We start from the raw sequence: 15,059 nt of genomic DNA, 5'->3' as shown, positions 1-15,059 counted from the left end.
CCAGCTTGATCTAAATAGTTGTGTGTGTGTGTGTGTGTGTGTGTGTGTGTGTGTGTGTGTGTGTGTGTTTAATATATATGTGTGTATGTGTGTAATATGTGTTTAAAATACACACAAACACACACACTTGTATATATACACATCTTAACTTACTTGTCTTCAAGTATTGTGTACTTTGAGTGACTCTGTTGGTTTGGATCACCCTTGTTTTCTAGGTTTCAAATGTATGTGAAGGTTCCAAAGAAACAGTGGTAATGTTGGAACAAGATCTTAATTTGTCAGAATCAAGTTTAAAACCTTTGAGCAGCAGTTCTCAACCTATGAGTCACAATCCCTTTGGCAAACATCTATGTCCCAAAATATTTACATTATAATTCAGAACAGTCACAAAATAATTACAGTTACAAAGTAGCATTGAAAATGATTCTATGGTTGGGGGGGGGGTCATCACAACAAGAGGAACTGTATTAAAGGGCTGCAGCGTTAGGGAAGTTGAAGACCACTGCTTCAGCGTGTTGGAGGTGACTACTTTCTGGTTTTGTGATGTTGAATACACATTATTTAACACTCTCTGCCTTAGCTTACACATGTACACAATAGGGATAATAGCTGCATCTTGCTCACAGCTATAAGAACTGAGTCATTTATATCAGAGTAAGGCCTGTACCAAGTCCCCAGTCTGAGTCGCTGTGTTGCTGCTGGTGGCACCATTAAGACTGGGAAGTTAGTGTCCTGTGTGGACACCTGTCATTAGTGTGGGCAATGGCCTCCCTCCTCACAAAGCAATCCTTAAGCCAAGCTAGCAATCAGCATGGAGGGAGCTTTTGCAAAAATATTTTCAAATGTTTATGTTTACTCTGAAGGATTAAAGAACACATAAATACACAAATGTGCATTCTCCTTCTTCCTCAAAACAAACTGAAGCTCTTTCCCCTGAGAACACAGGGTTGGAAATGATGGGAAGTACATTTTGTTTCCTTACTTTACTGGGAATGTCTGATGAGAAGCATGTGTTGTGCCCAAGGAGAGATCACAAACAGAGTCAGCCTAAACCGTCTCCCAAGACCTGAGCCAAATAAAGCCTCCATTGAACATTTGTGAGTCGCAAAGCCTCAGCATACTAGCATCTTTAAATTGGAGGGCTAGGTGAAAGGAAAGGAATGATGCCTGTTCTGGCTAGTTTTTATGTCAGCTTGACACAAGTTAGGGTCATTTGGGAAGATGAAAACTTAATTGGGAAAATAGGATGACTACATAGGATTGGCCTGTAGGCAAGTCTGTATGGCAATTTCCTTGATTGGAGAGGACCCAACTTACCATGGACAGTGCCATCCTTAGGCAAGTGGTACTGGATGAGTTAAGAAAGCAATATGATCAGCCATGAGTGAGCAAGAATGTAAGCAGTGATCCTCTATGGTCTGTGGTTCAGCACCTGCCTCCAGGTTCCTGCCCTGACATCCCTTTGTGATGGACTTTGATGGAGACATGTAAGCTGAAATAAGCCCCTCCCTCTCCAAGTTGCTTTTGGTCAGGTATTTTATCTCAGCAGTAAAAACCCTCCCTAAAACAATGCATATCCTTCCTAAGGCATCTGTGGGGGAAATGAAAAGTATATCCGAGGATTTGAGGTTCACACCACAGGCATTTACCAGCTGTTTGACTATGGACAAGTATATACATACATACACATATACATACATACATACATACATACATACATACATACATACATAACCACACGCATACATACATCTTCTCTGCTACAGTTCATCAGATGTAGTTAAGAGTTCACAGAAAGAGATGATTTAGTCTTGCTGAGTATCCAGTACCAGTCTAAAACTTGGACGCAAAGTAACTATGAATAAGGAGCTACTTATTCAACCTCTTCAGAGAATGCATGGCTAAGGTTAGCATGGAATAAAACCTTTGCTTGGTAAAGACAGAGTAGCACAACTGGGTGTTAGCTAGTGTATGTTCACTGAGGCTGGAGGACTTCCCATCTCTTTCTCAGTTATACACAGGCACACAGACACACCCTCCTGAGCAACTGCCCTGTGGCTTTCTTCTTAATTCACTTGTAGCTTCCTCTGAGAGGCTTTCCCTGACCCTAGACTCCATTAGGTCCCTCACTTTGGAGCTCTTGGAAATCCATTCAGCTTCCTCCACCCTCTCAACAGTTTGCAGTCACACATGTGTGTGAGAACTTGATTACTTCTTGAGTTTAACGTAAACAACTGTCCCAGTGAAGCATTTTAATGATGGGAACTAGGGATTTCAGCTCTAAAACCATGTAAGTCCTCTCCTTACCTGAGTGAGTGCACTCTCTGGCCTTCTGCTTGAAATAATGTGATTTATGAGAACATTCACTCTGTTCTTTTTACCATTTTTCTCCAGTACCTGCTCCACATCTGGGTCTCAAAAGAATTCAGGAAACATCTGGAAAAGCAGTATGAATGATTATAACCATGTAAATTAAACTCTTTTCTTGTAGAAACTTGTCTCTTCCACACTTAAATTATTGTTTCTGTTTTAGGTATTAAATGTCCCCCTCTCCCTCTTTTTCATAAAAGGTCCCATTACTTGACAGAATTTAAAGTTAATAGTGTTATATAGTTTCTTTGCCTTTCTTCTCTTTGACTTTCTTGGCTTCCTTCACATTTGGAGGTCAGAAGGCCTACTGATTTGAAAAATGAGCAGTCAAGTGAAAAAGGAGCCAGAATCATTGGCATTGGGGTGATTATAGGTCTATCTATCTCCACGCTGATGATAGAAGGTGAAGTTCATGAGAACAGAAATTACAGCTACTCAGTTTTCTTCTCTATCTCAAGAGCTTAGTGTAGTTCCAAGCTGAGTAAATATGTGTTGAACAAATAAATGAATAGATCCCGTTCCTGGAGACCTGATGGAGGGAGTAGAAGTGAGTATCTAGCCACCATCCCTTCCTTCTCAGGAACATTCATCATCGCCATGCATCTGCCTTCGACGGTCATTTCTGCTAGGTAGAGGAAAGACCTGTACTATCACAGCTTTGTGAAAAAGTGGCCCAGCTCCTCCTGTCGCAGCTCCTCTTTTACACACTTCCTTTTCTCTAAAGGACCCCAGTAGATGGTTGCAATAGCATCGCAGAATCTTGAACTTCACCTGTCTCCCAGAGTCTTTGTTTCCTGTAGCCCATTTCCTATCATCTAGCTAACTTCTGCTAGTCTTTTCAAGCTAAGTCTTTACCTAAGAATTCAGCACTCCACCTTGCCACATGTCAAAAGCAGACTATAACAAAAAGGAAAGTTTATTGTCGTAAAATAGCTCATGCTGTGGTCATCAAGATTTCAACCTAACCTAAGTGATGAAAAGCTGGCCTTGAGTGGCTGCAGCACAGTTGATAAAGCAAAAGGATCAAGCACTTTGGCCTTTTCCTCGTTAGCTGTGCATTAGCTTCTTCAAAACCAATATGTAGCCATTAGATTAGTTGCTTATAGCTATGGCTTGATGCCACTGAATCATGGTGTGAAGGATGCAGAGTTAGCCATTTAATTTCATTAAACCAGGCTGACAGAGTGCTTTGTTTTGATTGGAGCATTTGGGGGAATCAGGACAACTCAGATTTTGGCTTCTTAGTTAAGGGTAATTGACCTTATAAGACTGATCTAGGCTGTCCTCTCATGTAGATGCTGGAGTGGGGAGGATGGAGACCACTAATTCTTTCCACAGAGAGGAAGCTAGCTAGCATTGGAAACCTTTGTCAGTGACTGTTCAAAATGATCACTTCTGCTAACTTGACATCTGGATGAATTGGTCAGCAAAGGGTCCACAGATAGAGCCATGCCTTTCCTTGGGAGAGAGTGACTTCCCCATCATAAAAAATATGTAATAAGAAGCTGAATTCTCTGGTGGTAGTAACACCAATGGTAAGAGAATAAAGCTCCCTGTATTATTGAGGGTCAATGTTTTCAAACATATTATCCCCTTTTTGTTCCAGATCAGCAAAGATCCAATTTTTGTGCCAGGCGTTTGGGGACCTTATTTCTCAGCCATGGTTCCTGGCTTCTGGCTGAATGAAGGTGGTCAGAGTGTGACTGGAAAATTGGTAAGTTGGGGCTTTTTCTATATGATTGTGAATGTTATTATACCATCTTTGCACATCACCTATACACCCAGGGGCTGGAATGCTGGCAACTCAGAAACCAGAAGTCAGCATAGAGCCCAGTCCTCAGTATCTGTGGTGTGCAGTATGTGTTCACTAAGTGGGTGAGTACTGCTCAGATTGCAGTTGCCAGCTCTTTTTGACACTGTTTGTTTCCTGAAGCCCTTTTTGAGATGACAGTGTCACCTGCCATCATTCCCTCGGTGATTCCCAGCAGTACTAGTAACAATTAAGCAAACCAATCCAGATAATCTTCCAAGGACTGTCTCCTCTAGGCCCATAAATATACCCGACACTTAGTCTAGACTATAAAGAACTCTTCCTAAACACAAGTTCCAGGTGACTCACGTAACTCCATTCCTCTGTCCCTTTGTGCTAGATTCTCCCCTGCCCTTTTAGAACTGTTTACTATCTTGATGATATACTTATTATTTAAGATATAATTCTAGCTAATCTAGTTTAAGTTCAAGGAAAGCCTCTCTGAGAACATTACATGTGAATTAACATGAAAGTCACCCAGAATCTGCTCAAGTGGATGTGTGCCTCTATGTATGTGTGAGAGGAAGATGGAGAGTATTTCAGCCATGGTGAGCACACAGTTACTCTATCTAGCTTACTAATTTGCTTCTCCAAACACAGTCAGTTCCTTGAAGCAAGAACCATACAATGACTCTTTTTATATGAAGCCTGGTTCTTTATTCATGGGAGGTGCTTCATAGAAATGTGTTGAATTGTTGGAACTGTTTAAGAGAGAAGACAGAAGATCCATAAAAATGGGATGAATACTATTAACAGGTTCTCTGCTAGGCTAGGAAGTTCTTTGCATTTTGTATTGAGCCAAAGGAAATAAATGGAGAACCAGGGAGGGAGTTCACAATCACATGAAAAGATGTGAAAGTGAAAAACATATGCATATTTGAGGATGAGTGCAATCAGTCCTGAATTTCTGTGTGGTATAGATTGTTCTTTAAAAAAAAAAAAATGGTTCACAGTAAATGCTAAGAAGCATAGCAGGGACCAGATCTTAAGGCTGTATAAATATATTTCCTAGTTTGCTTTTAGTTACTGTGTTTAAACACTGTGATCAAAACCAATTATTCACTTCCAGGTAACAGTGTTTAGTTAAGGAAAATTAGGTCAGGAACTCAAGGCAGGAACCTGAGGTCAGAAACTGAAGCAAAGACCATAGAGGAGTGCTGCTCGCTGCTTACACTGCCTGTCCTTTTAAGACAGCTTTCTTAGCCCACTCAGCCCCATCTGCATAAGGAGGCTGATACCCACAGTGGGCTGTCCCCCGCCCCCACTTCATTCATCAACCAGGACCATCTCCCACAAACATGGCCCCAGTTAAATCTGATCGAGGCAACTTTTCAGGTGAAGTTCCCTCTTTGTAGATGATACTAGGTTGCATCAAATTGACAATAAAAACTAGCACAATTCATTTCTTCTCAATTTGATAAACAAACGTATCACTGTTAAAACATAATCTTTCCTTTCTTCTCCCCAAGATCTCAAGTTAATGTCATAATTTAGAAAAAATACTCCAATCATAGAAGTCTCATGGTTCACAGGGCTGGGGAGACTGTTCAGTGGTTAAGAACGGTGGATTTTTTTCTGGCAACACAAAGTGCTGAGAATAAGTGAGAGTTGCATATTCAGCCCTAAACAAAGTATTTATACTGTCTTCTTTTGGGCACAGGAAACACTGAGGAAGACCAAGTGGAAAGAATGTAAGAGTCAGAAGATAGGGATAAGGGCCATCAAATGATTCCTTTGGGGCTATATACAATGGTGATTATGGACTCTCAGCAGTATGATTGTCTGCACAGGGATGGGGGGTGGATGCAGCCAAGCAGAGGTGGAGGTTGGATATCAGGGTGCCCTGCCCCTCACTGCTGAACTGTTTGCTACAGATAGATTCAGGGAGAGGGAAACCCATTGCCTTCCTTCAGTTGTGTACCTACTGGTGACCCCATCAGGCTCCAAGTGATAGTTCTAATCCAATAGTGACACAGATGGCCCTTGTTAAACTAAGTAAAAAGCAAAACCAAACACCATGGGTATGGGAATGGGACAGGTAGGGAGGAGATAAAGTTGGGAGGAGTAGGAGGGCATAAGAGAGCATGGGCAGCAGAGGATAACCAGAATGCATGGTATACCTGTTTGAAAATATCAGTGAACAAGTTTAATTAATAAATAAAGAATTAGACTCATTGTCTACTTATTTCACACATTTAATTTTACTGATATTTATTATTTGAAAAGCACACACTTCTTTCCTAGGAATAAATGACTTTAGTTGAACCATGGAGTACCCAGCGAACATTGCTTTGAGCTTGCTGATCTGCCAGAATAGCTGCACAGGAACTCTTGTTCCTTGCATAGACTTTTTGCACAACATACCACATCATAGTCGGTGGGGCTGCCCAGTCACTCTCCAACTGCTCTTCTCTGTATTAATTGGAGTTGCTTTTTAATACTCAGGGAGACAGACCAGTTGCTGAGCTGTTTCTAAAGTGGCATTGGCCTTCTGAGACAGTTTGACTCAAGATGATGGTCATTCATTCACTCATGTGCAAGGATTACCTGATCTGTCACACTGGGCCAGGCAAGAATGAGGTCACTCCAGTAGTCATTAAATAAGAAAGCTAGACACAGTCCTAATAATAAGTATAATTTATCAAAGCACATGAAATAGTTGGTAGTATACCTGTAGCATCCTGGAAAGATAGGGCCTTACATTTACTAAGGACCTGTTGTATGGCAAGTATGTTTAGGTCCATTAATGTAGGCAGAGTTTCCTGTCCCAACTGCCTGGTCCCAAATAACTGACTCAGAGGCAGAATGTGAACTGTAAATGCTTGGCCAATAGCTCAGGCTTTCTACTAGCTAACTCTTATATTTAAATTAACCCATTTCTATTAATATATGTATTTACATGTGGCTCATGGCTTGTTACCTCATTACTACACATCCTGCTTTCTTGGTGGCTGGCTAGCATCTCTCCTGACTCTGCCCTTCTTCTTCCCATCATTCTCCTAGTTTGTTTTCCCCACCTAACTTTCTGCTCAGCTACTGGCCAGTCAGCTTCTTAGCTTTTTATTACCCAATGATATGTGTGTGTGTGTGTGTGTGTGTGTGTGTGTGTGTGTGTGCGCGCGCGCGCGCGTGCGTGCGTGTGTGTGTGTGTGTGTGTGTGTGTGTGTGTGTGTGTGTGTGTATTCATAGTGTAGAAAAGGATTGTTGCACAGCACATTAAGATTTGTCATTTCCTCTGATCTTCACAATATGTGTATACATTCCATGGTGAGACAACTTGATCAAATAACCAACAGTCATATTTAACTGAAAAGTCACAAATTGGAGCTAATTTGCTTCCAGGTCTTACCACAACTGGCCCTTACTTTTAAGAAGTTATGTTTCCAAATATTTCTTTCTCTTGTAGACTCCTTTGAGAAACAATGACTGTTAGTTGTGGTGGCATCCTATTTAAGTATCTTGAGGCAAATTTGATTGGCAGGTTTTGCAGGACTATGAGATAAGCATACATGTTTCAGTGTTGATTGAATCTATGGTATATGTACACATGTACCCAGCACTTCGCCATGGTGCATTGGGATGACTTCATGCATATACAACAATGGTTCCTTCTTCCCTCCTTCTACAGAGCAACCTATTTGGCATCTCAACACTCATCTTTCCTCTCTAACTCTTCTTTTACAGCACAGCTAAGGTAGTTTTTACAGCACAGGTCAAACATTTGTGCTTGAATTAAGTCAAAACTCTTCAGAATGAGTGCTTCTATAGTAGTCAAGGTACTGATATGAATGGGAAAATGATAATGGACAGCCATTTCTGACTGGTCAGTACCATTCTCAAGCATACATTCTGAAAGGAGATAGATATACAAATTGATAAACACATGTCATTTTATGTCATAGGACTTTTTAATTAGTAGAAGTGGTGCCTGTGAGTTTAAGTGAGCAGTTTGCAATTTTTCTTTATGTCCATTATATATGTGTGTGCATGCCCAAGCGAGTGTGTGATTTTTGTCATGACCCAGCGTGTCTCAGCCTTAGTCCATGAGATTCTACCTGAGTGGAATGATTCTACCTGAGTGTGTGGACCTGGAAACTCCCAGCAACCCTACGGTGATAAAGATCAAACACAGGCATCTTGTCATCCTTAGAGAGCTCTCAGTTCCATGCTATAGAACTACAGTCATTTCTTTATTAGCCATCTTTTCTGCTGTTTCTTAACCATCCTGCCATGACCATGAGGGAACCATTTCTCTCTTTGTTCCCTCTCTGCTCTCTGGTTGCTCACCCCTAACTCCTAACCTTCTATCCTCACAAGTTACTCCCACACCTCTCACCTCTGCCCAGGTGAGGGCCTATCCAGATACTTAGGTCCACAGAGATGCAAATAAGAGGCATATTACCCTGAGGCCATGGTAAACAATAGTAGCCTTACTGGCATTAACAATACAATAGTGGGCCGGAGCTTTCCGGTGCTCCATGTTTAGTGAAACCCCAGGCTGGATCTCAAAATATTCCATAGCGGAAATATTTTGGTCCCCCACAGGTGTACACATGCACATGGGGATGGGGCATGCATGCCAGAGTGCACATGTTGAAATCAAAGGGGAAAATTTGGAAGTTCACTCCAAATGGAGTGAAACCATGTGGGTTTCGAGGATTTAATTCAGGTTGTCAAGCCTGTCACCAAGTGCCTTTACATGCTGAGACATCACGCCAGCCCAGAGTTTACAATTTTAAATAAGGTGGTCAAAGTATTTGAATAAAGAATGAGTAAGGAAAGGAAGTTAGCTATTTGGAGACTGAGGCAAGAATATATCAGACCACGGGAACCATCAGTACATGGAGCCTGAGAGTGTTGCTTTCTGGGGGTATTATAGAAACAGCAATGGGGGGGTTACATCAATGGAGAAAAATTAGAAAGTTAAATCATAACTTTGGCCACTGTAAGGATTTTCACTATTACCCAAAGTGAAATAGAGAGCCACTGGAGAAGAAGCAGACCATGAAATGCAGTGGCTAAGACTTTAAGGGTTGGCCTGATCTGCTGTGCAATGATAATGGGGTAGGAGAATGGAAGCACTGGCCAGAGATGAGCTGAGGCAGGAGGTTGGCTAAGATGATTATGCTGGCATTGAGCACTCACAAATTTGGGATATGTTCTCATAGTAAACCTAACAGAAATGCTTGATGGATTAGATGTGAAGTGTACCTGCAAAAGACAGGCCAAGGTTTCAGAACAACATTGCTGTCCTTGGAGAAAGCAGATTAGGTATCAAGGAGGTGGGCAAAAGAGGTCAGGACTCACTGCATGTCTGATTGCAGTAGCTGCTTACCTTCCCAGAGTTGAAATGCATTTTTGACTTTGTGTCCCTATGGAGCTACTATCATTTCTAATTTTAAATTTAAGACCAAAAATTTAGGAATAATTCACGAGTCCTAATTTCCTTCTATCCTTCTATCCAACCTATCAGTAAGTTGTAAGGGTTCTGCCTCTCCAATCCATCAACAGTCATAGGTTTTTGTCTTACCTATTGTCAGAACTGTCACCAGACCCCCCTTGCCTCTGCTGTCGTCTGTGGAAAGTGCGTGCTTTATACACTGCACAGAGGTACGGTTTGCTTTTCTGTCCAGTCTTATAACTCCTGGGTTTTTCTTGGAGTGCTTAGGTTCTTTATGGTATTGCAGAGACTGAATGGATTTATCTTATTCATTTTGCTATTTGTTTTCTGTGTCACTTTTGCTTTTTTACTTTGTTGTCTCTTATTCCTGCTACTGGGATTAATTCTCTATTAAGAATTAACATTAAAATTCTCCATTTTAAGTTTTATTAATTTGTGTTTTTTGTAGGCATATTTCTATATTTTTAAGGGTTTAATGATTAAACAAACATGCTAAATCTTTCTGTTTTGAGCACACTTCTTATGACTTTACATAAAGCATAAGAAACTGTCATTGCTAGAGCTGTGTTTACCACACTCCCAGCTTCTTATGCCTGCATTGTCCTTTGTATGGTATCTACCTATCATAGAAACCCACAGCGAGGTAGTCATTACCTTCTGTGGTTTAAATGGCATATTATTCTGCTCACATTGACATAACAAATTACCACATCATGGGTGCAAAAATTATATACATCACTTTTCTTCCTGTTCTGCAGGCTAGAAGTCTATGATCCAGGTTATGAAAAACTTTGGTTTTGGTAAAGACAATCCTCACATTTATGTCTGGGCATCTGGTATCTCTGCCTCTTCTTATATGAACAACAGTTGTGTTGTTAAAACCCCACTGTTATAACTTTGTTTAACCTTTATTGCCTCCATAATGGTTCCAAGCACATTAGAGATTCAAGCTTCAGTGTTGGGATTTTGGGTAGGAATAAATGCATTCCATTATAGTCAGGCATGTTTTAAGGAAATTCTGGGAACTAAAAGCATATTTTGTATTACCTATGTAATGATAATTTTTATTTCTTTTGAAGGGTTTAAGTGGTAACTTCTTTTTAAACTGAGTGAATTCTTTTGGCATGTCTTATAGTATAAGCCAACTGGCAAAAAAACATTGTCTTTAATTTTGGTGTATTTTATTTACATTCAAGTTATTACTTCTCAATATAGAAATTATGATTAATTTGTTATTTTTTCATTTTCAACATATAAAGTGGTAAATTTTTTTGTATCCTGTCTTGAACCCTCCCCAAAATCCCATAAATGTACAAAACCAGAAACCATAATATATATGTGAGAGAGTGTGTGTGTGCACAGGTGCACACAAAGACAAATAAAGGTAAACATAAACAAACATACCTGACAAAGCTTTATGAGACAATGAACCTCCAAAAATGCCTTCAAGTTGGTTTTGTTTTGGCCATCTGCTGCTGGGAATGGGGCCTACACTTAAGACTAGATCATATATCCAGTGAGACTCCATTGGAGAAAACTAACTTTTCATTTGCAAATGGCTATCAGTTAGATATAATATCCAGGTTAAAGGTGGGGACTGTGTCTACTTCCCCTCTCAGCACTGGGACCCCAGCTAGCCTAGACAAGTGCAGGCCCTGTGCATGCTGCCACAGTCTCTGGGTTCATTTGTATGTCAGTTCTGCTGTGTTTAGAATACCTTGTTTCCTTGGTGTTCTCCATTCCTTCTGGCTCTTACAATCTTTCCACCTCCTCTTTCACAGGGTTCCCTGACTCCTGAGGGAAGGGATTTGATGAATATATCCCATTTAGTGCTGAATGTTCCAAATTTTCTCACTCTTTCTGCACATTGCCCAGCTTCAGGTCTCTCTCTGTATTCCCATCTACTATAAGAGGAAGCTTCTATGCTAATGACTGAGCAAGACACTGGCCTATGAATATAGCAGAATGTCATTAGGAGTAATTTTATTACTATGTTTCTTTAGCACAACAATAGTATTAGGTTTTCCCCAGGTCCATGGCCTATCTAGTTTCAGGTTCTTCATCATCCTAGTGGTATCTGAGGTGGGTTCCATCTCATAGAGTGTGGCTTAAATCCAATCAAATATAGTTTGGTTGCTTCCACACACTTTGGGTCACTATTACACTACTGCATCTTGCATGCAGGTCACCATTGTAGATTAAAAGGTTCATAGTTGGGTGGGTGTTTACCTTTCTCCTTTGGTAGAATACTGAGTACCTTCTAGTACCAATGGCATCATTTTTTTCTGTGTTTATATGGTGGTTGGGATTTATCAATTAACATATGTTGAGCTGTCCCTGCATCTCTGAGATGAAGCTCACTTGATTATGGTGGATGATCTTCTAGATGTATTCTTAGATTCAGTTTGCAAGTATTTTGAGCATGTTCTGCATCTATATTCATAAGTAAAATTTATCAGAAACCTTTCTTTGCTGGGTCTTTATGTGGATTAGGTATCAGAGTAATTGTCACCTCATAAAATAATTGGGCAGTGTTCCTTCTGTTTTTCTAATTTGCAGAATAATTTGAGGAGTATTGGCATTAATTGGCCCAGGGTTTTTTGTTTGTTTGTTTTGGGGTTGTCTTTTTTTCTGCTTGGGAGACTTTTTATTTCTTTTTATCTTATATATTATTGTTATTATTATTATTCATCTATTTACTTTACATCCCAGCTACAGCCTCCCTCCATCCTTCTCTCCCAGTCCCTTTCCCCCATCCCCAATTACCTCTTCTTCCATCTCCATTCAGGAAAGAGCAGGTCTCATATGAGTATCTATAAAACATGGCATATCAGGTTGCAGTAAGACTAAGTACCTCCCCATGTATTAAGACTGGGTAAGATGATCCAGTATGAGAAGTAGGGTCCCAAAAGCCAGTAAAAGAGTTGGAGACAGTCCCTGTTCCCACTGTTAGGAGTCCCATAAGAGGACCAAGCTACACAACTGTAACATAGTGCAGTGTCTAGGTCAGTCCCATGCAGGCTCTCTGGTTGTTGGCTCAGTCTACAGCCCCAATGAGCCCATGTTAGTTGGTTGTGTGGGCCTTTCTGCAGTGTCCTTGACCCTTCTGGCTCCTATATCCTTTCTCCTCCTGCTCCACAGGATTCCCGAACTCTGCCTAATATTTGGCTGTGGGTCTCTCCATCTACCTCCATCAGTTGCTGAAGGCAAGTGGACCAGGCACCAATCTGGTCACAGGAGATGGGCCAGTTCAAGCTACTTACCCACTATTGCTAGGAGTCTAAGCTGGGGATCTCTCCAGAGTCTCCTGGAGGATTCCCCTGCTCTAGGCTTCTGAGGTTGAGAGACTTTTAGTGACTGCTTCTATTTCACTAGGTGTTATATGTCTGTTTAAATTGCCTATCTGATCATGATTTAACTTTGGTAGGTGGTTTATATAAAAAAATTAGATTTCTTTTAGATTTCCAATTTGGAGTATAGGTTTTTAAAATATGTCTTTATGATTCTTTGGATTTCCTCACTGTTTATTGTTATGTCCCCCTTTTTGTTCCTAATGTATTTTTAAATTTGGGTCTTCTCCATCTGCCTTTTAGTTAATTTGGCTAAAGGTTTGTCAATCTTATTAATTTTCTCAAAGAACAAACTCTGTGTTTGATTGCATATTTATATATTCATTGTTTCATTTCTATTTTTATTAATTTTAGCCCCGAGTTTAATTATTTCTTGCTGTCTACTCCTTTTGGAAATTATTTCTTCTCTTTGTTCTCGAGCCATTAGGTTACTAATATGAGATCCCTCCAAATTTTTGTGTTGGCACTTAATACTATGAACTTGACTCTTAGAACCTCTTTCATCATGTTCCATAAATTTGGGTATATTGTGTTTTCATTTTCATTCAATTCTAGAAAGTTTTTAATTTCTTTCTTGATGTCTGTCTTGACATGTTTGTTATTCAGTAGTGAGTTGTTACATCTCCATGAGTTTGTAAGCTTTCTGTTGTTGTCCATACCCAGCTTTAATCTGTGGTGGTCAGATAGGATACAGGGAGTTATTTCAATTTTCTTGTATCTGTTGAAACTTGCTTTGTGTTTGAGTGTGTGGTCAATTTTGGAGAAAGTTCTATGAGCTACTGAGAAGAAGGTATACTTTTTTGTGTTTGGGTGAAATGTTCTGTAAATATATATTAGGTCCATTTGGTTTATGACATCATTTAGTCCAGCATTTTTCTGTTTAGTTTTTGTCTGGATGACCTGAGGTGTCTGTTGTCTACAGTGGGATGTTGAATTCACCCACTATCACTAATGTGAAGGTCGATATGTGATTTTAGTTATAGAAGTGTTTCTTTTATGAACTTGGGTGCCCTGTGTTTGTTCTATAAAGTGTTTAGAATTTTAATATCCTCTTAGTGGATTTTTCCTTTGATGAGTATATAGGGTCCTTCTCTGTCTCTTCTGATTAGTTTTGGTTGGAAGTCTATTTTGTAGATGTAAAAATGACCATACCAGTTTGCATCTTAGGTCCATTTTCTTAGAATATCTTTTTTCATCCTTTTACCCTGAGGTGGTAACCTGTTTTTTATGTTAATGTATATTTCTTGGGTGCAGCAAAAGGATGGATTCTGGTTTTGCATCCATTCTGTTAGTCTGTGTGGCTTTCTTTCTTCTTTTTTTTTATTTAATTTTTTTTCATTTCACATAGTAGCCCCAGTTCCCCTCCTTCCCCTTTTCCCTCCCCTCAATTCCCCCCATTCCACCTCCCATCCAGTTATCTCTCTTGGGAAGTCAGCAAAGCCTGGTGTACCAAGTTAAGGCAGGACCTAGCCCCTCCTCACTGTACCCAGGTTGAGCAAGGTATGTAATCATAGGGAATGGGCTCCACAAAGTCAGTCCATGCACCTGGGATAGGTCCTGGTGCCACTGCCAGCCCCACCCCAACAGATCAAGCCACATAATTGTCATTCACAATCAGTTCAGTTTGGTGCTATGCAGGATCCACAGCTGTCAGTCCAGAGACCATGAGCTCCTACTAGCTCAGGTCAGCTGTCTCTGTGGTTTTTCCCATCTTGCTCTTGACCACCCCCCCCCCATCATATGATCCCTCCTCAACCGAATTCCAGGAGCCCAGTGCTTGGCTGTGTATCACACTACATCTGCTTCCATCAGTTACTAGATTTAGGTTCTATGATGACAATTAGGGTAGTAACTAATCTGATTGTGGGGGAAGACCAGTTCTCGGCACTCTCTCCACTATTGCTAGGTGTCTTAGTTGGGGTCATCCTTGTGAAATCTTGGGAATTTCCCTAGCACTTGGTTACTCCCTAAACCCCTAAGGGCTCCTTCTATCAAGATATTTCTTTCATTGCTCTCCCTCCATCCCTCCCCCAACTCTGACATCTTGAGCTCTCCTGTTCCCATCCCCTCTGTTCTACCCCCTTCCAGTTTACACAGGAGATCTTAACTATTTTCTCTTCCTGGGGTC

General features: G+C 40.6%; 1 protein-coding gene across 8 annotated transcripts in view; it reads left to right on the top strand.

The window, feature by feature from the left end:
• Positions 1-15,059, top strand: part of Fggy (FGGY carbohydrate kinase domain containing) — a 388,993-nt gene that overhangs the window by 256,616 nt on the left and 117,318 nt on the right. For all 8 annotated transcript variants that reach the window (XR_004768192.1, XM_027400435.1, XM_027400437.2 and 5 more), the window contains one exon: positions 3,977-4,084. Coding sequence is in view for 7 of the 8 variants with exons in the window: in XM_027400435.1 (XP_027256236.1) it covers positions 3,977-4,084 (108 nt within the window). In the remaining variant the exon portion in view is untranslated. The remainder of the gene's footprint in view (positions 1-3,976; positions 4,085-15,059) is intronic.

The sequence above is a fragment of the Cricetulus griseus genome, chromosome 2 (genome assembly GCF_003668045.3).
Source record: "Cricetulus griseus strain 17A/GY chromosome 2, alternate assembly CriGri-PICRH-1.0, whole genome shotgun sequence".
NCBI classification, from domain to species: Eukaryota; Metazoa; Chordata; class Mammalia; order Rodentia; family Cricetidae; genus Cricetulus; species Cricetulus griseus.
Note: the sequence above shows the minus strand (reverse complement) of the source record. Positions and strands in the feature narration are given on the sequence as shown.